Here is a 24,452-nt window from a genome sequence, read left to right as displayed (position 1 = left end):
CCTCAAAATCTGACTAAACTATCAAAATATGTGAACAAATTTCAACCTTCATACGGTTACAAACCGTATACGGTTTGAAAAATGTCCAGTTGCATCCGTTTAAAAAAAAAAAAACGTATACGTTTTTAACTTTTCACTCCATTTTGAATAAAAACGTTGTAGACATACGGTTTTGTCCTTTTTTTTTTACCCATACCCAAAACCGTAAAGACGCAAAACGGACTAAACCGGATGATGCGTTTGACATACGGTTTAGAATGTTAAGTCAATACATACGGTTTTCTATACGGTTCCGTACGGTTTTTAACTTGAAACCGTATATGGGAACTGTATAGAAAAACGTGGTGTGCATGCACCCTTTCTCCAAATCTGGATAAATCCCTGGTTCAGCAACCCTTCACCACAATCTAGGGACTTCAGCGTTCAATACTTTCAGTCTCCCAGAATTTATCCAGACTCCTTTTGAACTCTTTTAGCGAGTACACCATGATGACTTCCTCTGGAAGAGAGTTCCATGGTTTCACAGTAAAAAATCCCCTTCTTTATGTAGAAACCTTCTTTCCTCCAGAAGTAAAGGATGCCTCCTTGTTATAGATACAGTCTTGGGTATAAATAGATCACTTAATTAACCCTTGATATTTTCATACTAGTTATCGGGTAACCCCACAGTCGCCTTTTACTAAACTAAATAAGGGTGCATTCACATCACGATTTTGCCCTACTGTTTTGAATCAGTTTTTTTTATTTTTTTTTTTTAGGAAAACGTATGCTTCAAAAACTGTCAAAACAGTATGCAAACTTGTTCTCATAATTTAAACTGTATACGTTTTTAAACCGTATGCCTTTAAAATTTAAATGTCCGGTTGCATCTGTTTTTGCAAAGAAAAACGTATACATTTTTTTCACTAACACTTTCCTGCAATGAAGTTCAGATTGTTTTATTGAAATTCCAAGAACAGTAGGTGTGGTTTTCTATGTGCAAGGAAAAGACGTATCCCAAAAACTGTATGGCACTGTAGACATATGTTTTTTTATTGACTTCAATGTAAAAAAAATATATATATACGGGTCGTATATTGTTTTAAAACAGGACACAAAACTGTAGTAGGTTAAAAAAAAAAAAAAAAGCGCACAAAACCGTACACGACCCAAAATGTATGCAACCGGATACTACTTGCTGCATACGTTTTTGTAGGGGATGTCTATGTATATGGTTTTCTATAACGTAGTACGGTTTTCCTAATAAAAACGTATACGGGAACTGCATAGCAAAATTGTGATGTGAATGCACCCTAACCCTAATTTATAATCTCACTTGGGTACTGTAGTCGACCCATTCCATTATTTACTTTGGTTGTCTACCTTTTGGGCAAAAACCAACAAAAAGTATCTGCCTCTCTGAGGTATTTAGCAAATGCTTGCAATTTTCAGGAGCAGATTTTTGGTGCTTTGTATACTGAAGTTAACTTAGTGGATTGACTGCTTTTGGTGCTGATGTGCCACATTACAATATGTGTTGTTTTCACTTTTAAGAAGGCTCATATAGGCAGAGCCAAAAGTCAAACTGCTTTACATAGCTTAGTATCATCTGTAAACATTTTACAGTTAAATTCCTCCACAAGCACATTAAAGGACATCTGTAGGATCTCCTGGACGGTGCCGGGGCAGTATGCTGGAAAGGGGGTGTTCCCTCCCCGCATGCCGTGTCGGCCGACCCGCCCCCTCCATGTACCCCATAGAGATACATGGATGGGGCGTGTCAGCCGTGGCTTTCTGCGGGGAAGAAACTGAACTTCCTGCAGACTGCCATGGTGCCATACAGGAGATCCCGGGGGGCCCCAACGCTCTGACCTTTGGATAGGGGATAAGTTATGTTGCGCTGGAGTACTCCTTTAATAAATATATTGAAGAGGATATGGCCCAATTATGACCCCTCTGGTACCTCACTACTATAGGTGGTTCAAATAGAGTATGTACTTGTTTCTATCTCAGCTTAAGCATCTGATTTATGTATCCCATGATTGTATAGCAGATTATAAAAGGCTTTCTAAAGATCAAGTTGTGTAATATCCAATGATTTAGCCTGGCCCAGTCAACGATTTAGCCCAGTTCCTCTTAAACTCATTCTGATATGGAGTTATAGATATATTTCCAATGAGATACCCTATGAACTATAAATCAATTTACCAGCAAAAGAGGTTATACGTACAGGTCTGTAGTTTCCAGGCTCACTTTTAACCTTTTTGATGCATCTTATTTACTATGCACCAATCCTGTTGAAAGACCCTATACCCTTCTTAACTTCTTTGTGCGCTGTTGTCCTCTAGCTGCCACTGCATTTCTGATTATTCCCTTCCTCCGGAGCGCCAACTTAAAGGGGTTCTCCGGTGCTTAGACATCTTATCCCCTATCCAAAGGATAGGGGATAAGATGCCTGATCGCGGGAGTCCCGCCGCTGGGGACCCCCGTGATCTTGCACGCGGCACCCTGTTTATAATCAGTCCCCGGAGCGTGTTCACTCCGGGTCTGATTACTGACGACCACAGGGCCGACGGCGTGTGACGCCACGCCTCCGCCCCCGTGTGACATCACGCTCCGCCCCTCAATGCAAGCCTATGGGAGGGGGCGTGGCCGCTATCACGCCCCCTCCCATAGGCTTGCATTGAGGGGCGGAGCGTGACGTCACACGGGGGCGGAGGCGTGACGTCACACGCCGTCGGCCCTGTGGTCGCCGGTAATCATACCCGGAGCAAACACGCTCCGGGGACCGATTATAAACGTGGTGCCGCGTGCAAGATCACGGGGATCCCCAGCGACGGGACTCCCGCGATCAGGCATCTTATCCCCTATCCTTTGGATAGGGGATAAGATGTCTAAGCACCGGAGAAACCCTTTAAAACTACATTTCCCGGCAGTCCTTGCCTCCCCGCAAGGATGCCAAGAATCCTCCCACCCTCTCTAATTTAGCCTACTGTAATAAATTCTTCATCTTTAATGCAGCAATACATCACTGCAGAGGCCTGTCCTGCTGGACTGGCGTGACAGTGATGTTCGCCTCGGGCGGGGGACCAGGGTGAAGGCAGGAGACAAAGAGGACAAAGCACAGGACCTTTAACCCTTAACAGGGGGACTATCCAAAGTATAGAGGATAAGATGTCTGATTGTGGAGGTCCAGCCGCTGGGACCGCAATCTCCGTACAGATGCCAGGCATTCGGAACATTCTATTCAGAACCCTGGATTCGGGAGGCCGTGGTCGTGACGTCACGCCACGACCCCCTCCATTCATGTCTATGTTAGGGGGCGTGACATAATGTTCAGAATGCTGAGTGTCTGCACAGAGATCGCAGGGGGTCTAGCAATGAAGTACCTTTTTAACCCTTTAAAGGTGTACTCCTCCCTTAGACATCTTATCCCCTATCCAAAGGATAGGGGATAAGATGTCAGATCACCGCGATCCCGCTGCTGGGGATCCCCGGATCCCCGCTGCGGCACTGTGCTATCATTACAGCACAGAGCGAGTTCGCTTTGCACGTAATGACGGACAATACAGGGGCCGGAGCATCGTTACGTCATGGCTCGGCCCCTCGTGACATCACAACCTGCCCCTTTCAATACAAGTCTATGGGAGGGGGCGTGGCGGTCGTCACGCCCCCTGCCATAGACTTGCATTAAGGGGACGGGCCGTGATGTCAAGAGGGGCGGAGCCATGACGTCATGCTGCTCAGTCCCCTGTATCGCCCATCATTACGCACAAAGCGAACTCGCTCTGTGCAGTAATGATAGCGCAGTGCCGCAGCGGAGATCCCGGGGATCCCCAACAGCGGGACCGCAGCGATCTGACATCTTATCCCCTATCCTTTCAATTTTGCACCTAAAAATCCATATGATGGCTTATTTTTTGCGTCACCAATTCTACTTTTCTATTCTACTATTTTACCCAAAAATCTACGGCGAAATGGAAAAAAAATCATTGTGCAACAAAATTGAAGAAAGAAAACGTCATTTTGTAAATTTTAGGGGCTTCCGTTTGAACTTTTTCGTAAAAAATTACACCTCCTCTTTATTCGGTAGGTCCATACAATTAAAATGATACCATACTTATATAGGTTTGATTTTGTCATACTTCTGGGACAAAATCATAACTACATGCACGAAAATGAATACTTTAACATTTTCATTTCTGACCCCTATAACTTTAGTTTTTTTTCCGTGTCCGGGGCGATATGAGGGCTAATTTTTTGTGCCGTGATCTGAAGTTTTTAGCTGTACCATTTTTGTATTGATCGCATTTTTTGATTGCTTTTTATTAATTTTTTCATGATATAAAAAGTGACCAAAAATTACGCTATTTTGGACTTTGGATTTTTTTTTGCGCATACGCCACTGACCGTGCAGTTTAATTAATGATGTATTTTTCATTCGGACACGCGGCGATACCAAATATGTTTATTTTTGTTTACACAAGTTTTTTGTTTTTTAAATGGGAAAAGGGGGGTGATTCAAACTTTTACTAGGGAAGGGGGTTAAATGATCTTTATTAACTTTTTTCAGTTTTTTTTGTTTTTTTTTGCAGTGTTATAGCTCCCATAGGGGGCTATAACACTGCACATACTGATCTTTTATATTGATCATTGTTATCCCATAGGATAACATTGATCAATGATTCTGCCGCTTGACTGCTCATGCCTGGATCTCAGGCACTGAGCAGTCATTTGGCGATCGGACACACAGGAGGAAGGTAGGGGCCCTCCTTTTGTGTTCTGGCTGTTCAGGATCGCCGCGGCGAAATCTGAGCTAGCCTGGAGTAATTTACTTTCACTTTAGGCGCAGCAGTCAACTTTGAACGCCACGTCTAAAGGGTTAATAGCGTGCAGCACAGTGATCAGTGTCGTGCGCTATTAGCCACGGGTCCCAGCCATTGTTAGAGGCCTGGTCCGACCCGCTATGATGAACCCTGAGTCCTTCACTGTACGCCCTGAGTCCTTATGTGGTTAAGGACTCAACCCATGTTGGCCTTAAGGACACAGCTAATTTCAATTTAAGAGACACAACTCTTATTTTTCCATCCACAGAACCATGTGAGTGCTTGTCTTTTTGTGGCATCAATTATACTTTGCAATGACACTTTTTATTTAACCATACAATGTACAGCAAAACTTAAACATTACTATTTGTTGCGGGAAATTGGAGCCATTCCTACCCCTATTTGTACACAGTGCACTTTATGGTAGTACTGACATGTTATCTTTATTCTGTGGTCAATATGATTAAATAATTAACCCATGTGTATATTCTCTTCTATTATGGTACTATTTAAAAAAAGAAAAAAGTCAAACAAAATAGGCATTCCTAAAAAGGCCCTATTCTAACTAACCCCTATAACTTTTATTTTTTTTCCTTATAAAGGTTGTTTGAGGGCTCAGTTTTGTGATTGTCAGTACCATTTATGTTTTGATGGGACTTTTTGATCACTTTTTACACTGCTCAAAAAAATAAAGGGAACACTTTGTAACTCCAAGTCAATAACACTTCTGTGAAATCACACTGTCCACTCAGGAAGCAACACTGACAATCAATTTCACATGCTGTTGTGCAAATGGAACAAACGACAGTTGGAAATTATTGGCAATTAGCAAGACACCCCCAATAAAGGAGTTTTACTGACCACTTCTCAGTTCCTATGCTTCCTGGATGATGTTTTGGTCACTTTTGAATGCTGGTGGTGCTTTTATTCTAGTGGTGGCATAAGAGTCTACAACCCACACAAGTGGTTCAGGTAGTGCAGCTCATCCAGGATGGCACATCAATGCGAGCTGTGGCAAGAAGGGTTGCTGTGTCTGTCAGCGTAGTGTCCAGAGCATGGAGGCGCGGTCAGGAGACAGGCCAGAACATCAAGAGATTTGGAGGAGGCCAACAACCCAGCAGTAGGACCGCTACCTTTGTGCAAGGAGGAGCCCTGCAAAATGACCTCCATTAGGCTACAAATTGCATGTGTCCACTCAAATGGTCAGAAACATACTCTGAGGCTAGGTTTCCACTTGGTTTTTTTTCTGGCAGTTTTTGGAAAACTGCCACTGCAGTTTTTGAGCCAAAGTCAGAAGTGGATCCATAAGGGAGGAGAAGTGTAAGTCCTTCCTTTATATGTCCTATTCCTTTTGAATACACTTCTGGCTTTGGCTCAAAAACTGCAGTGACAGTTTTCCAAAAACTGCCAGAAAAAAAACAAGTGGAAACCTAGCCTGAGGGTGGTATGAGAGCCCAACGTCCACAGGTGGGGATTGTGCTTACAGCCCAACACCGTGCCGGATGTTTGGCATTTGCCAGAGAACACCAATATTGGCAAATTTGCCACTGGCGCCCTGTGCTCTTCACAGATGAAAGCAGGTTCACACTGAGCACACTTGACAGAGTCTGGAGATGCCGTGGAGAACGTCCTGCAACATCCTCCAGCATGACCAGTTTGGTGGTGGGTCAGTAATGGTGTGGGGTGGCATTTCTTTGGGGGGACGCACAGCCCTTCATGTGCTTGCCAGAGGTAGCCTGACTGCCATTAGGTACTGAGATGAGATCCTCAGACCCCTTGTGAGACCATATGCTGGTGTGGTTGGCCCAGGGTTCCTCCTAATGCAAGACAATGCTAAACTTCATGTGGCTGGAGTGTGTCAGCAGTTCCTGCAAGAGGAAGGTATTGATGCTATGGACTGGCCCGCCCGTTCCCCAGACCTGAATCCAATTGAGCACACCTGGGACATCATGTCTTGCTGTATCCACCAACGCCACCTTGTACCACAGACTGTCCAGGAGTTGGCAGATGCTTTAGTCCAGGTCTGGGAGGACATCCCTCAGGAGACCATCCGCCACCTCATCAGGAGCATGCCCAGACGTTGCAGGTAGGCCAAACGAGCACGAGGAGGCTACACACACTACTGAGCCTTATTTTGACTTGTTTTAAGGACATTACATCAAAGTTGGACCAGCCTGTAGTGTGGTTTTCCACTTTGATTTTGAGTGTGACTCCATATCCAGACCTCCATGGGTTGATAAATTTGATTTCCATTTGCATTTTTTGTGTTGATTTGTTGTCAGCACATTCAACTATGTAAAGACGAAAGTATTTCATACGATTAGTTCATTTATTCAGATATAGGATGTGTTATCTTAGTGTTCCCTTTATTTTTTTGAGCAGTGTATTTCATTCTTCTATAATGGGACATGGACCAAAAATCTGCAATTTTGGACTAATATTGTTTTACATCGTTCACAGTACGGGATCAATGCCGTTAAATAGTTTGGACAATTCTGCAGGCGGCAATACCAAATATGTTTATTTTTATTTAACTTTTCTTTTTTATATTAAAAAAAATATGGAATTAGGGGCTTTTTTAATATTTTATTTTATGAATACTTTTTAAGTCCTTTACAGGAGACTACTTTATGCAACTGCTGATGTCCATCATTTACTGTGAGTGGCTTTTGCTGATAGTAGTCGTCACTGTCTATGAAATGAGCGCATAGACTCAATGTGCAATGCAATGTACATGTAGGACCAGGCAGCAGCTATGTACATGTCTGTTGCATGTCCTCTATGGGTTGAGATAACTAACTGCCTGGCACTACATATACCCAATAGGAGAACAGGGCAGGACAAAGAATTACACTATATTACATAATGTCTTTTCTGACTCAGTGGGGGAGGTTTTACTATTGGGCTGATGTCCGCCATTAACCCCTTAGATGCCAAGATGGTGGATGGAGGTCCCCTCACTTGCCTCCGCCGCTCTCCCGACCTCTTCTTCTCTTGTGTGCCTTCTAGCAGACCAGAGAAGAATATCGGTGATAATACAAATCAGTGCTATGCCTATGAATAGCACTGATCAGTACCTGCAATCTTATGTGGGGAAATAAAAAGTGTAGAAATGTACAGTTAAGAAAAATGTAAATGGCCCCTCTTTCCCATTTTACCCCAAAACGCATAAAAAAATTTTAATAAACATGTTTGGTATCGGTGCATGCGTAAATGTCCGCGCTATCGAAATATAATGTTAATGATCCCGTATGGTGAACGACATATATGAAAAAAAAAATAATAAGAGTCCCAAGTTGCTGCTTTTTTGTCACATTACATCCCAAATTTTTTTTTTAATAAAAAAAAACTATTAAAAAGCTTCATACACAAAAGGGGTACTAATAAAAACTATAGATCACGGCACAAAAAATTATCCCTCATACAGGTTATAGGTGGTCAAAATAGGGCAATTTTAACCCCTTAAGGATGCAGGGTGTTTTCTGTTTTTGCACCTTCGTTTTTTCCTCATCACCTTCTAAAAATCATAACTCTTTCAATTTTGCACATACAGACCCATATGAGGGCTTATTTTTTGTGCCACCAATTGTACTTCATAATGACATCAATCATTTCACCACAAAATTTACCAGAAAATAAATATTTGTGGGACAGAATTGGAAAAATAAAAATGCTATTTTGTCAATTTTGGGGGTTTCCGATTCTATGCAGTACACTTTTTGGTAAAAATGACACCTTATCTTTATTATGTAGGTCCATACGGTTACAAGGATACCTAATTTATATAGGTTTTATTTTATTTTAGTACTTTAAAAAAATTATAACTACATGCACCAAAATTAGTATGTGTAAAATTGTGATTTTCTGACCCCTATAACTTTTTTGCACCGTGATTTGAAGTTTTTATTGGTAGCATGATTGTTTTGATGGGACTTTTTGATCGATTTTTATACATTGTTTTTTTATGGTATAGAAGGTGATCAGAATTTTTTACGTGTACGCCATTGACCGTGTGGTTCAATTAACATTATATTTTTATAGTTTGGACATTTACACACGCAGCGATACCACATATGTTTATTTTTATTTACATTTTTGTTTTAATGGGAAAACGGGGGTGAATCAAACTTTTATTACTGAAGGAATTAAATCACATTTATTAACTTTTTTTTTTAAATTTGTTTACACACTTTTTTTGTCCCCATAGGGGACTGTTACATGCCATCCTTGGATTGCATACACTGTTCAATGCTATGGTGTTATCGGTGCTCTGCTGCTCTAGCCTGGATCTTAGGCATGGAGAAGCAGAGCGACAATCGGATGGCGGGACGCAAGGTAAGAAGCCTCCCGCTGTCCTCTCAGCTGTTTGGAATGCCACGATTTCACCGCGGCGGTCCCGAACAGCCCACTGATCTAACCTGCAACAGTATTTTCCCATTTTAGATGCCGCAATCAACTTTGATTGCATCATCTTAAAGGCGTATTCCGCCCTAGACATCTTATCTCCTATCCAAAGGATAGGGGATAAGATGTCAGATCGCCGGGGTCCCGCTGCTAGGGACCCCGGGGATCGCTGCTGCAGCACCCCGCTATCATTACTGCGCAGAACGAGATCACTCTGCATGTAATGACGGGCAATACAGGGGCCGGAGAATCGTTATGTCACGGCTCCGCCCCTCGTGACGTCACGGCCCGCCCCCGTCAATACAAGTCTATGGGAAGGGGGCGTGACTGTCGTCACGCCCCCGGCCATAGACTTGCATTAAGGGGACGGGCCGTGATGTCATGAAGGGCGGAGCCATGACGTCACGCTGCTCCGGACCCTGTTTCGCCCGTCATTACGCACAGAGCAAACTCGCTCTGTGCGGTAATGATGGCGGAGTGCCGCAGCGGCGATCCCCGGGGTCCCCAGCAGCGGGACCGCAGCGATCTAACATCTTATCCTATCCTTTGGATAGGGGATAAGACGCCAGGGGCGGAATACCCCTTTAAGGGTTAATACCAGACATCGGCCCGATTGATGATGTCCGGTATTAGCCGCGGGTCCTGGTTGTTGATAGCAACCGTGACCTGCCGGGTATGAACCTCACTCAGCCCCTGAGCGTGCTTCACATATCGGGAGCCAGCGCAGGATGTAAATATACATGCTGCGTTGTTAATGGGTTAAACATACTTATTTTGTAAACTAAAAATAATTAGTTTTTTTTGAAGGTATAACATAATAAAAAAGTATGTAAACAAGGCTATCATTTTAATGGTATTGACTCACAGAATAAAGAAAACATGTAATTTTTACTTTAAATTGTACAGTGTGAAAACAATACCTTCCAAAATTTGCAAAATTGTGTTTTTTGTTTGTTATCCCACAGAAATAATATATTTTTGGGGTTTTGCCATACATTTTATGGTAAAATCAGTGATGTCATTACAAAGAATGATTCGTCGCACAAAGAACAATCCCTTATATGGTTCTGTGGATGGAAATATAAAAGTTATGAAAATGCAAAAATAAAATTGTGTTTCCTTAAGGCCAAAATGGGCTGTGTCCTGTAAAGGGGTTATCCAGAAATAGAAAAACAGACCTAATTTCTTTTAGAAACCACTGCTTGTCTGCCTCCAGGTTGGGTGTGGTGCTGCAACTTAGTTCCATGAAAGTGAATGGAGCCAAGTTGTAATACCACACCCAACCTGGAGACAGACGGAGAGCATTTTTTTAACCCCTTAACGACCAGTGTAGGTGCATTAAGCACAGAATTATCAGGAAGGCGTGAGAGGCCTCCAACACTGGGGTACTACCTATCCAAATGAAAAAAAATATATATAAATAATTGGTAGCAAGTGAGCAGCACTGAGCATTTTAACTTCACATGTGGTTTTCTATGATTTAATGTTACTATTATTTAATAAAACTACATGGTCAATGGCTAACAAAAATTCCAAAGTCCAAAATTGCGTATTTATGTTATGGCCACTTTGTTTACCCTGAAAAAAATGTATAAAAAGCGATCAACAAGCCCCATCAAAATGGCAATGTTAAAAACTTCAGTTCACGACGCAAAAAATTAGCCCTCATACCACCCAGTATACAGAAAAATAAAATAGTTATAGAGGTCAGAAGCTGACAATTTTAAACATGCTAATTTTGGTGCATGTAGTTAAGTTTTTTTTTTGTAGTAAAATAAAATAAATCCTATATGTATTGGGTATCTTTTAACCGTATGGACCTACTGAATAAGGATATGGTGTCATTTTTACCAAACTGTGCACTGTGTAGAATCGTAAGCCCCGAAAAGTTACAAAATAGCAGGGTTTTTTCCAATTTTACCCTACAAATATTTTTTTTCTGGTTTCGCTGTACATTTTGTGGTGAAGTGATTAATGTAATTACAAAGTAGAATTGGTGGTGCAAAAACAAGCACTCATGTGGGTCTGTAGTTGCAAAACTGAAAGCGTACTGATTTTTAGAAGGTGACGTAGAAAATACGAAAGAACAAAAATTTTTAAATTTTAAATTAAAACTGGTCCTTAAGGGTTTAAAAAAATAGCTCTGTTTTTCTGTTCCTGGATAAACCCTTTAAGGGGTTAAGTCCAAATAACCCACTTCTGTAGTTTGGGTCCTGGGGACAAAAACCTGTTTCCTTTTGAGATCTGTAGATTTTAGTTTCCTAGTTTATATCCAGAAGTGCAAGTCTCCAACAATAATGGCCTCATTGTGGTTTGTTGCTTCTGTTTGCCCAAGTAAAAGATTTTATGTAGCTTCTGGTTGGTGTATTATTAAAAACTTCCCCCTTTCTATTTTTATTTTTATCCTTATCAAACAAGTTGTAGCCATGTCTCTGTTATTCCCACTATGTCATATTTTTCCTTAGTCATGAAATCCAGTTCCTTAAAGGGGTACTCCGGTGGAAAACTTTTTATTTATTTTTTAATCAACTGGTGCCAGAAAGTTACAAATCGGTTTAAATTACTTCTATTAAAAAATATTAATCCTTCCAGTACTTACTAGTTGCTGAATACTACAGGAGAAATTTTCTTTTTGGAACAGAGAGCTCTCTGCTGACATCACAAGCACAGTGCTCTCTGATGACATCTCTGTCCAAGAACTGTCCAGAGTAGGAGAAAATCCCCATAGCAAACATATGCTGTTCTGGTCAGTTCCTAAAATGAACAGAGATGTCAGCAGAGAGCACTGTGCTCGTGATTCAGCCGAGAGCACTGTGTTCCAAAAAGAAAATGATTTTTGTCTTTTCTATAGTTGCCAGTTCCTGGTTTAAACACTCCCCCAAATGTATAGATTGAGCACCACAGCATCCTCCCTATTTAGTTGCAGCCCATCCCCACCCTAGAGCCTGTTGTCATCAGAGTAGTCAGCCCAGTTCTCCATGAACCCAAACATCTCCTTCCTTTCCTTTCCTTTCTACTGTTAAAGGGGTACTCCCGGTAGAATTTTTTTTTATCTACTGGTGCCATAAAGTTAAACAAATTTGTAAATTATTTCCATAAAAAATATGAATCCTTCCAGTACTTATCAGCTGCTGCATACTACAGAGGAAGTTGAGTACTTCTTTTTAGTTTGACCACATTGCTCACTGCTGACACCTCTGTCCATGTCAGGAACTGTCCAGAACAGGAGAGGTTTGCTATGGGGATTTGCAAAAGATGAAAGGTGTATAGAGAACATGAACCAATTAATAACTATTCTCCTCCATCCACCGTTTAGTACCCCAAGTGCACTGTGTAAAAACAAAAGCCACAAAATTTGCTAAGTTGCATTTTCTTTTCATGTTTATGTATTGCTTTATATTTTATGGTAAAATTAAAAGTGTCATTACAAAGTACAATAAGTCCCACAAAAAAGCAAGAGTTATGGCTCTTAGACGGATAGGAGAAAGAAATAAAAAAATAAGCCAGACTGGGTTAATAGAAGAAAAACAACAACAACCCCTTTAACCTGTTCAGGACGCCGGGCGTATGCATACGCCCTGCATCCGGAGTCCTTACGGATGTGGGGAGTATGAACCCGTGGGAATTCCGGTGCCTGCCGCTAGCCGGTTGGGGACCGGATCGGGATGCCTGCTGAAATCATTCAGCAGGCACCCTGGCACATCGCCCAGGGGGGTCCTGAGACGCCCCCATGTCGGCGATCGCAGAAAATCGCATGTCAATTCAGACATGCGATTTTCTGCTATTCCGGGCTGATCGGGTCTCTGGTGACCCGATCACCCGGAAAATAGCGATGATCGGAGCTGCGATCTCCTCCTATCCCCTGCCATTGGTCAGAACTGATTCTGACCAATGGCAGAGCAGGACAGTGGGTTGCCATGGCAACCCCCCATTCTGTCCTCCCCTGGATGTCGAGGGGATTGTGGGAAGAAGATGGAGGCCGGTACCTGCAGGAGAAGAAACCTGGAGATCCCCGATCGTCGCTGGAGACTGCTGGATCCTGGGTCAGGTAGGGAAACTACAGTGGGGGGGGGGGGGGGGGGAGGAATTGAAAGTGAAAGTAAAGTGATCTGGGCATGCTGGGAGTTGTAGTTTTGCAACATCTGGAGGGTCACAGTTTGGAGACCACTTTTACAGTGGTGCCCAAACAGTAGCCTTCCAGATGTTGCCAAACTACAACTCTCAGCATGCCTGGACTGCCCAAGCATGCTGGGAGTTGTAGTTCTGTAACATCTGTCCCTTCAGATTCAGATTCAGATTTTTTTGAAAATTGCTGCTCTATTTTGAAGCCCTCTAATTTTTTCAAAAAGGAAAAATATGTCCATTTTATGATGCCAACATAAAGTGGACATATTGTATTTGTGAATAAAATTAAAATTTATTGTGAATATCCATTTTCCTTACAAGTAGAGAGCTTCAAAGTTAGAAAAATTTTCAAAATTTTCATGAAATTTTGTGATTTTTCACCAAAAAAAGGATGCAAGTAACGCCGAAAATTTACCACCAAAATAAAGTAGAATATGTCACGAAAAAACAATCTCAGAATCAGAATATTCGGTAAAAGCGTTTTTGCGTTATTAATTCGTAAAGCAACGGTGGTCAGAATTGCGAAAAAGGGCTCAGTCCTTAAGGTGAAAAAGGGCTGCGTCCTTAAGGGGTTAATCTCTTTGTTCTCTTCATAAATGTTCTACCTGTATATCTTAAGCAGGTCCCCAGTATGAGGATCATGCCAAAAAAAACACTCAGGAGGTGACTTGATCCATTTGTAAACCTTTGTAATTAAAGCAAATATAAGAAACCTTTTACTTTTTTAAATACTTTATTAGATAAGCATGCATCTTTCCTCTCTCAAAATGTTTCTCCTTCCCTCTGCACTGATCAGTTATATACAATTTACTCCTGATAGGTAGGGTCACATGGAGCACATCCCCAGAGTATTTCTCGCTGAAAATGCGCCAACATCAGTCACATGAGCAAATTCCTACTGTGGGCGGTTAGCTCTGTGTGTCTGCTCATAGCGGCATATTTTCCGCTGTAGACACTGCCTGCTTGGAGCAGATGCACAGTGGGAAATACCTAAATGTGTTTTAAGGTAGGGTCACATTACTTATTTTACTGCATATTTTCTGCAGCTGATTTTGCTACCTATTGAGTTCAATGAATAGGAAAAGACACAGCAACAAAATATGGCAATTGTGAGCCTACCCTAAAGAGAAAATATGGATTATCAGATCATTGAGAGATTAGATCAGGTCCTATACTGAGAATTCTACAGGGAAATGGCAGAGGAATAAGTGCAGTAAAAGGTGAGCTCATGGAAAACTGACAGAGGGTCTGCAAAATGCAAGTACTGTAGCGGAGATGTATCAGAATCTGTACAGAGGAAAAGCTGACCAGTTGCCCATTGCAATGAGATTGCTTTTATTTTTGAAAAGGCCTCTTGAAAATAAAACAAGCAATCTGATGGGTTGCTATGGACAACTGATCAGCTTTTCCTCTGCACCAGCTTCGATAAATTTTCCCACGTATGCTTTAATTGCGATGAAGCTTTCTTTGAGACAACCATTAGAGATGAGCGAAGTTACAGTGATTCGATTTGTTGCAAACTTCTTGGCTTGGCACTTGCTGACTTGAGCCTGCAAAAATTAGTTCAGCTTTCAGGTGCTCCGGTGGGCTGGAAAAGGTGGATACAGTCCTAGGAGACTGTCAGCAACTGCCGAGCCGAGAAGTTCGTGCCGAATCGAATCACTGTAACTTTGCTTATCTCTAACAACCATGTACTTTTTCAAATGTGAGCCAGTCCCATTTATGGTACAAAACATCCATCAGTTACTGCCCCGATAATGAGCGCCAATCTCAGTGATCACTGTTTGTTTACTGGGCCTTCGCATCGCTCAGTTAGTCATGAGATTCTTTAAATTCTTCGTTGTTCACTGCACATCACCTGACAGGGCAATGTATGGCCAATGATAATAATTTAGACGGCCACACAAAAGATACACGACGAATAGTTTCTCAATAAACGTCAGTGCAAAAGGGCTTTTTGTCACCAACCATTCTATTCAGCTTATGTGTAAATGACAATAGATGCATGATCATTTCTCAGGTCAGATGCCTGCACAGTAACTTAAGTGGTTTCCGGCTTTCATCAATCAAACATTTTATGAGCGCATATGTCTGGTGATGGAATGGTTAGCAATCATTGTCCTTTCAACTACTGAACACTTTATTGTCTACTTCTGTTTCCTGTAATAGATTATGTTTTTTCCCCTGCCTGAACTGGTCAGGTGGAAGCTGGAATCATCAGATTCCTAGATATGAAAGAAAAATGAGATAATATTTTCCAGTGCCGTAATGAATAACGCAAAACAAGACCTACAAATTGGTAATCCTGTAATGTATTCTGTGTGAAATCAAAGTTCATACGGTCATAAAAATTCCCACCATTGATATTGTCTAGATTTGTCTTTTTTTTTCCATTTAATGAATGCCAAATTTCACAATAGACATGTAAAGAGAGAAGTACGTAATAAGAAGCAGTAATTGTGACAAGTTATAACACTTATGAATACATATTTTAAATAAAAGAAAATAAAACTGTCTTAACTCATAGCTATTTTAAATGACTATTTTGCTAATAAGAAGTGCTTCTTCCTCAAAATCCGAGCTGTAATTTAAATTTTTTTTGTCTCTGGATTTATTTTATTAGCGTCTATTAGTATGTCTGTTGTATTTAACAGACATACTTTTTTTTTGAGGAACGTGAATAATGATAGCAAGGTTCCTCTCTGCTTAATATTAAGTATTCCGGATATACCATATATAGCACCTAATGATTGGTTCAAACTGCCTCCTGCTGTTACAGACCTCTTTAGCAGTATGCCATTCAAAAGACAGTTAATTATTGAATATTATTTTGTGCGCTGACAAAGCATGTGCTATAGATTTTTTTACTCCTTTGCCTACGTGTTTTAGCTCCAGTTATAATTTCTTGTAATAATTTATAACTCACAGCGGTTGGTGAAGCGCCTATTAAATTTTTACACTATGCTATGAAGAAATTAACCACACAATTTTAAGTGTGGGTTAATATGTTCGCAGTTAGATATTTTAAAAGGGAAGTGCACAATTTTTGTTAGATATTTTAAAAGGGAATTGCACAATTTGTATGTTACAAGGGTATGTATGTAATGTTTCCAAATTTGCAGCAAACATGATCAAAGACAACAAATGTATTACTGCATGACAGATATCTTATTTTGTTTTATACTGTTAACTGTGTAATGGCGCTTTTCTAGTTATTGTCTTTTTTTATGTTTCAAAATGTTTTGCTATAGTTTTTCAGGTAGAAAATAATAAAACAGTAATAATAAGAACTAGAAAATTTTTAAATGTGCTTCACATTTTTTTTTTACCCATATTAAAGCGGTATTATGGTTTTTGAAAACACAGGGTATTTATAAGTACCGTATTTTTCGCCCTATAGGATGCACCGGCATATAAGACGCACCCTATTTTAAAGGTCTAAAATCTAGAAAAAAAAGATTCTGGACCCAACAATAATCTTCAACCCGCTGACCTCCAGATTTTGCAAAACTACAACTCCCAGCATGCATGGGAGTTGTAGTTTTGCAACATCTGGAGGTCCGCAGGTTGAAGACTACTGGTATAGGAGGATATACTCACGTGTCCCCGCTGCTCCGGACCCGTCACCGCTGCCCTGGATGTCGCTCCATCGCTGTCACCGCTTCCCCGGGATCCATGCTCTCCGTCGCCGTCTTCACGTCGCTACGCACGCCGCTCCTATTGGATGACGGGAAGGCGTGCGCAACGACGTGATGACGTCAAAGGAGAGTGCAGGCCATGCAGGGGATCCCGACACGGAGCAGACACCGAGGAGGCAGGTAAGGTCCATCCCGGTGTCCTGTAAGCTGTTCGGGATGCCGCGATTTCACCGTGGCGGTCCCGAACAGCCCGACTGAGCAGCCGGGTTAGTGTTATTTTCACTTCAGACGTGGCGGTCAGCTTTGATCGCTGCGTCTGAAGGGTTAATACAGGGCATCACCGCGATCGGTGATGTCCTGTATTAGCCACGGGTCCCGGCCATTGATGGCCGCAGGTATTCGCCATATAAGACGCACCAACTTTCCCCCCCCCAGTTTTTTTAATACAAAAATTCTTTATGAAATGGTTTTCTAGATGTCTTGACCTTACTACTAGAGATGAGCGAACTTACAGTAAATTCGATTCTTCACGAACTTCTCGGCTCGGTGGTTGCTGACTTTTCCTGCATAAATTAGTTCAGCTTTCCGGTGCTCCGGTGGGCTGGAAAAGGTGGATACAGTCCTAGGAAAGAGTCTCCTAGGACTGTATCCACCTTTTCCAGCCCACGGGAGCACCTGAAAGCTGAACTAATTTATGCAGGATAAGTCATCAACTGCCGAGCCGAGAAGTTTGTGACGAATCGAATTTACTGTAAGTTCGCTCATCTCTACTTACTACAAGGAGATACATTTTTCTTTATCTCCTGGTCATTTAAAGAGTACCTGTCATCATCTTGTAAAATTTTATAATCCTCCCAGTTCACTGCCCCCATCATGATAAACCACCTCCTACCTTTATTTTTATTATGTTTTAGTTTTTTACCTTGATATTCCTCTGTATTTTTTGCTCAGTCAGATTCACAGACTGGGAAGAGGCGTTCACCAGCAGGCGTGATATAATCTGAAGCCATACAGAGGAGAACTTCCTCCCTCACTCTGCTACACACAGCTCAGAGCAGTTTAGTGTGAGATGAGCTATGATTTGCTAAGGCTGCACACACACTCCTCTGCACTCCAGACTGAATTTCCTGATTTTGGACTTCTGCCAGGCCAGCAGGAGTCCAAAGAAGAGATGGGGGAAATGTGGTCTGGACACCTAGTGGCAGCTTTTTTGAAACACAAATAAAACATATATATTTTTTTTTTAACAAAGTACATTAGAAAGATTGCCCATTTAAAAAACACACACAAATGTTTTAACGGGAACCTGTCATCAGATTTTAACCTATATAACTGGAGGCAATATAGTTATATAGGGTAAAATCTGCATTCTTACCATATCCCGTTGTCCCCAAGACAATCAGCGATAGTAAAGATAATCACTTATCAAAATAGTTCTGTGCTGTATGGTAATAAATGCACAGTTAGAAGTCTCAGGGGCATGTGGCATCATGTCGTCACCACTGCCTGTGCTGTAACAACGCTTACTAATAGAAGGGATTGACATTGGAGACCTTGTGTCTATTAGTGTGACGTGGGGTACGGGGGGCTAGATATCAGTGACTGCAACTTGTCAAAGCCTAATTTAAATGGTTACTCCCATCTTAAACATTTATGTGATAGCCACAGGATTTGCCATACATCCTCTAAGGCACTCACATGATAGGAGAGTGCTGAACTAAAGTGTGTATCACCAACTACTTACTAGTGATATCAATCTTTTATGGCCATATGTGTACATCTACGTGATCTTCATATGACTTGTAGTAAGGTCCTGAGATTTAGAAAAGCATGGGGATTTCATTAAAAAGTTGTGTTGAAGATTGTAAAACGTTTCGATAACCTATAAATATGCTTTGTTTGCTGAAAATCTAATGCACGTTTATAATTTTTTTTTCTAGTTCTTAAAAGGGTATTCCAGATTTTTTTTTTATTTGACTATGCTACGGGGACTTCAAAGTTAGTGTAATTCATAATATAGTGTCTGTACTTATGTTTCATGGTGGTCTTGTAATTCTTCTGTGATATTTGCCTCTACATTTATATTTAACAGCATGCAAAATGAGTGTTGTCTCAGGTTCTTCCAGGTTGCTGTGCGGCTCGATACTTTAAATCACTAGTCAGGTGTTCAGAGGGAGAATGTCTTTGCATTAAAGGAGTACTCCGGCGTGCACTTTTTTCATTTTATCCCGTCCGGGCTGCAAAATAAAAGAAAACACACTTTCTCTTACCTGCCAATGAGCCCCCGGAGCTCCGGTACAGGTGTTCGGTCCCCGGGCTGTATTCTTCTTACTTCCTGTTAGCCCGGCACATCACACGGAGCTTCAGCCTATCACTGGCTCCAGAAAGTTAAACAGATTTGTAAATTACTTCTATTAAAAAATTCTTAATCTTTTCAATAATTATCAGCTGCTGAAGTTGAGTTGTTGTTTTATGTCTGGCAACAGTGCTCTCTGCTGACATCTCTGCTTGTCTTAGGAACTGCACAGAGTAGAAGAGGTTTGCTATGGGGATTTGCTTCTAAACTGGACGGTTCCCGAGACAAGTGTCATCAGAGAGCACTTAGACAGAAAAGAACAACTCAACTTCATAAGCTCATAAGTACTGAAAGGATTAAGATTTTTTTTAATAGAAGTAATTTACAAATCTGTTTAACTTTCTAGAGCCAGTTGATATATAAAATCTTTTTTTCCTGGATAATCCCTTTTAATGTTGCTTCTTTTGTATGAAGTACTCCTATGTCCACTTTTCTAGCATTTCTAAATAAAGCAAGAAAAGTAAACCTTAAAAAATTACATTAAAAATATTGTTGTAATCACAGCAAATTGCTGTAGAATAAAGTTGCTATATTATTTAGACCCTCAAAAAACTAGTGTTTTTCTTTCATTCTACCCTTAAAAAATGTGTAAATTGTGCATACTTAAGTGCTACTACTGAAAAATACTAATTGTCTTGCAAAAAAAAAAAAAAAAAAAACATATTACAGCTACTTCAGCGGGGGAAAGTTACAACAAAACCTAACTTTGTATCACTGCATATGACTATTGTTTCATCTCTTAACTGCATAATTGTCTGCTAAAAAATTTGCAAGATACTGCTTAGCTCATTACAGATAATGTTCATGCATAAAGGCCTGCTTTGTTATGTTTAGTAAACATAGCAGATATCTTATTGATCCCATGCATTATTTAAGTTTATTTATTCTGTACTATCCACAAATGCATCCAGCTGGCCTCCTCTATCAAAATTAAGAATACTTGTCAAATATTTTGCATGACATGCTGGGTTTAGTAATTGTAATGGAAAGAGATTTGTGATTGCTCCAATAATATGATAGGGAAATGTGTTTTTTCCCTCTGTGGCAGAGGATGTAGGTAATTTGTTTCCAGTATGAACTATTTCAGGTCGTTCTCTTTGTTTTACTCTGGATTTATGTTCATTGGAAAATTTAATGTTCCCACCAAATCATAAAAAACATTTCCACATCGTCTTAATTGTCCAAAATATAATTTATAGCTATTGTATATTATTTTGTTGTTGAATACCAATGGGTAAAGCAGTCACCATATAGAATGGTAATGTGATTCATTTGTTTGTCATTCATTCGAAAGGTTTCTACTAATGTTCTCTCAGAAAGTCGATTACTACTTTTAGGGTATGTTCACGCTGCAAAAAAAAAAAAGTTTTATGACTCACTGATTATTTGCCGCAGAAAGGTTTCCTCTTCCATCAATTTCAGTTGATGACTTTCCCAAAATTGTGCTAATTTTAACAAACGTAGAGTTAGGACCACCTTGACTCGTTTTGGGCATTTTAAGCTCCAATAGAAATCAATGGGACAACCTAAAAAAAAAGTTTTTAGTTAAAAATTTGACAAATTTATTTATTTTTTTATAGTAAACATGACAAAAAAAATGGTCTACTTTGCAGAAACTTTTCTTATCATATACAAATTATCAACAATATATGTACCGTATATTTGTAATATACATTGATTAAAAAAAGCTATTGTCTGGGTGTCTCTTTGCAGAGGCAGAGACAATATACAGGAGTAATGGGGGGGGGGGGGGGGGGACAAGCAGGGCTGTCAATCCGCCTGCTGTGTGAGCTGGGAGCATGTCACTGAGGATCTGTGACATGTTTCCGGCTCACACAGCAGGCAGATTGGCAAGCCAGGAGCCTGCACATAGCCCTGCTTGTCCTTCCCTCACTTCATGTATTTTGTTTCTGCACAGAGACACATAGGCAATAGCTGCAGAGGGACAAGACAGCATTTTTTTCCACCCAAAAAATATACAAATTTTTTAACCAATGTATATTACAAATATACATATAGGGCCTCATTTACTAAGAGTGTCGGGTTTTTACTAGTGGGAGGTGTTGTTTCAGACTTGCAGGATTCCACCTTATTTGCTATGGGGATCACAGATTTACAAGTCGGAAACATTTTCTGATCAGCTTTTTCTAGTTAGAAATTTCCAGCCATTTATCCACAGGATTTTCTGTGAGTTCAATAGTAAATAGGTTATCCACGACCCCTTTTTGCTTATGTCCATGCCCCTTTTTTGGGTTTTCACAGTGCAGTCGGGTTTGTCAGATTTTCCTGGCGATGACACGTCGCAGACACTCTGCGACAAAATAACCTGACAAAAACTGGCCTGTTTAAGCTTAGTAAATGAGGTCCATAATGTTATTATCTACAGTATAGAAAAATTTTTTGCAAATAGCAGATATGCCTTAAAAACCACTTGTAAAAACCAAGCTGATTTGCAAGTTTCCCAGGCTGTTTATTCAGCAGGTTATGCACATGGTTTTTAACAGTGTGAACATAACCTAATGTTGGGTTTACTGGTTTTATATAATGAAAATTGTATAATTGTATAATAATTTTACAATATTCTCATATAATATCTTGTTTCTTACAAATTTTAAAATGTTATCTCACATCAGTAAGGAAAACCTAATAATTCTCACAGTGGTCATGGGTATAATGTAGAAGACTGGGTTGGCATAGCATTTTTGGCCTCCATTTAATTTAGATAACAGGAAAAGCTCCCGTTATCCATTACACATATACCATTATAACATAAGAGTGTTAGATACCACTGTTAGGCATCTATTTAATGTATCTTTCACCCATGGGCTGAGTTTTGAGGATTAGTTAATGTCATTGTTTACATCTACCACAGTAGTGAACCTATATTGTGGTCCACAAATGCAGGTCCTCCACCCCAGCGTAAGTGCACAACTGCACTTGGGGTTGAGGATCGCCTGCCATTTCAGACCACATCGATGTCGTTGTTAGAAACAAGGTAATTTTTCTTTTTACCATATATACTAAAATATCACAGTACTTTATCATTAAAAGTCATTATCAAGATGTGAAAAGATGGGCAAATTGCTCAAATATGTTAAGAAGATAGATTAAAAAGTGAAATAAATAGTATTGCACTTGTTCTAAATCAAGGTTTTACTTTAAAAGTATGTATGCTGAATCGATTGGTATTAGTGTCTCAAAAGGTGTCTTGAAGAGCCTCTCAAGCTGTATAAAAGATCCTAAATACCTTCAGTATTCAGTGCATAAAATATGAAGTCTTTTAACCATCTACATAAAATTAACCATGCAACCTTTTATGCTAAATGAAACCCCGCTGTCAGATATTAATCTGCAGTATGATGATGATTTTCCGAAAGAATGACTAAACCAGGTGTAGCATAAAATTCCCCATTAATTAGAGTTTCTTATTAATTAAAACAGCCATGTACAACTCACTTAAGCAATACACAGCTATGTTCCTTGGAGAGTATATTATATGCAAGGCCTGTTTTATAGCTCTCAAATAGTCACCTCAAGGTATTGAAATTACCTGTCTAATGGTATTAAATGTAGCATGTCTACAAATGTCTACAGTGTGGTTGGCGGTTTCTTGTTTGCTAAAAATCACTTGACGTGGCATTATCCAGAGGCAGCTGTTCACAGGTCCTTCACCTCTCCCCAGAGATGACTGGATGCTTACATAGTTGGACCCAGTCGTATAGAAGGATTGGTGAACATGACAGGTTATTTGGAAGCCATCTGTTTAAAATACCTTTTGCTTTGTGTGCTGTTATGAACTTGAGAGAAGCTGTCTTTATATTAATAGTTTGTTATGATGTCCAAACAGGTGGAAGTTGATGGCATTAAAGTGAATGTAGCTAGTGAGTGGAATCTGTCTTCACCGTTATTGTCTGTCAGGATTGGTGACACTCAGAAGACCATTCAGGTAAGTGCTCTAATTCCATTGAGATTAACAGCATAACCCACTGCTTGCCTATAGACTACACTGAGCGTGTTGTCAACAATGAGTAATGTTTTTTAATTTTAAAATAATAATAATGTGGTCACAACCAGTGGCTAGGGAGGTGTGTGTAGCTTGCAACAACTCCCTGCTGTGTGGCTCACCATAGGAGCCCTGAGGTATGACCACATGCTTTGAAAATGTACATTATACAGGCATATAAAGCCACAAACAGTTTTAGTAGTAAAACACTAGTGTCAGTTTTTAGCAGCTGTTTATAGCTTCATGTTTTCTAGTTTCTACACATTTTTTGTGCCTTTTATCCATTTTAGAGATAAATGTCACTACTGGTCAACATAACTGAATATAGGTACATAGTTTAAGTCATGGCACCCCTGACATTTTTCCTGAAAATGAAGTATTTCTCACAGAAAAGGATTGCGGTAACACGTTTGTGTGTTGGAACTAAACCAAAAAAGGGAGGAAAAAAGCTAATTGGACATAATGTCACACCAAACTCTACAAATGGACTGTACAAAATTATTGGCACCCTTTCAAAATTGTGGACAAATAAGATTGTTTCAAACATGTGATGCTCCTTTAAACTCACCTGGGGCAAGTAACAGGTGTGGGCAATATAAAAATCACACCTGAAAGCAGATAAAAAAGGAGAGAAGTTCACTTAGTCTTTGCATTCTGTTTCTCTGTGTGCCACACTAAGCATGAACTACAGAAAGAGGAGAAGAGGACTTGAAAACCAAAATTGTGAAAAATATCAACAATCTCAAGGTTACAAGTCCATCTCCAGAGATCTAGTTTTCCCTTTGTCCACAGTGCGCAACATTATCAAGAAGTTTGCAACCCATGGCACTGTAGCTAATCTCCCTGGGCATGGACGGAAGAGAAAAATTGATGAAAGGTGTCAACGCAGGATAGTCCGGATGGTGGATAAGCAGCCCCAAACAAATTCCAAAGATATTTAAGCTGTCCTGCAGGCTCAGGGAGCATCAGTGTCAGCGCGAACTATCCATTGACATTTAAATGAAACGAAACGCTATGGCAGGAGACCCAGGAGGACCCCACTGCTGACACAGAAACATAAAAAATGCAAGACTACATTTTGCCAAAATGAATTTGAGTAAGCCAAAATCCTTCTGGGAAAA

General features: G+C 40.4%; 1 protein-coding gene across 2 annotated transcripts in view; it reads left to right on the top strand.

The window, feature by feature from the left end:
- The window catches only part of PCCA (propionyl-CoA carboxylase subunit alpha), a 1,119,575-nt gene that overhangs the window by 937,908 nt on the left and 157,215 nt on the right, over window positions 1-24,452 (top strand). For both annotated transcript variants that reach the window (XM_056555680.1, XM_056555679.1), the window contains exon 20: window positions 23,176-23,274. In XM_056555680.1, the coding sequence (XP_056411655.1) occupies window positions 23,176-23,274 (99 nt within the window). The remainder of the gene's footprint in view (window positions 1-23,175; window positions 23,275-24,452) is intronic.

Source organism: Hyla sarda, chromosome 2 (assembly GCF_029499605.1).
Source record: "Hyla sarda isolate aHylSar1 chromosome 2, aHylSar1.hap1, whole genome shotgun sequence".
NCBI lineage: Eukaryota > Metazoa > Chordata > Amphibia > Anura > Hylidae > Hyla > Hyla sarda.
This window is presented reverse-complemented; position numbering and strand designations above follow the sequence as displayed.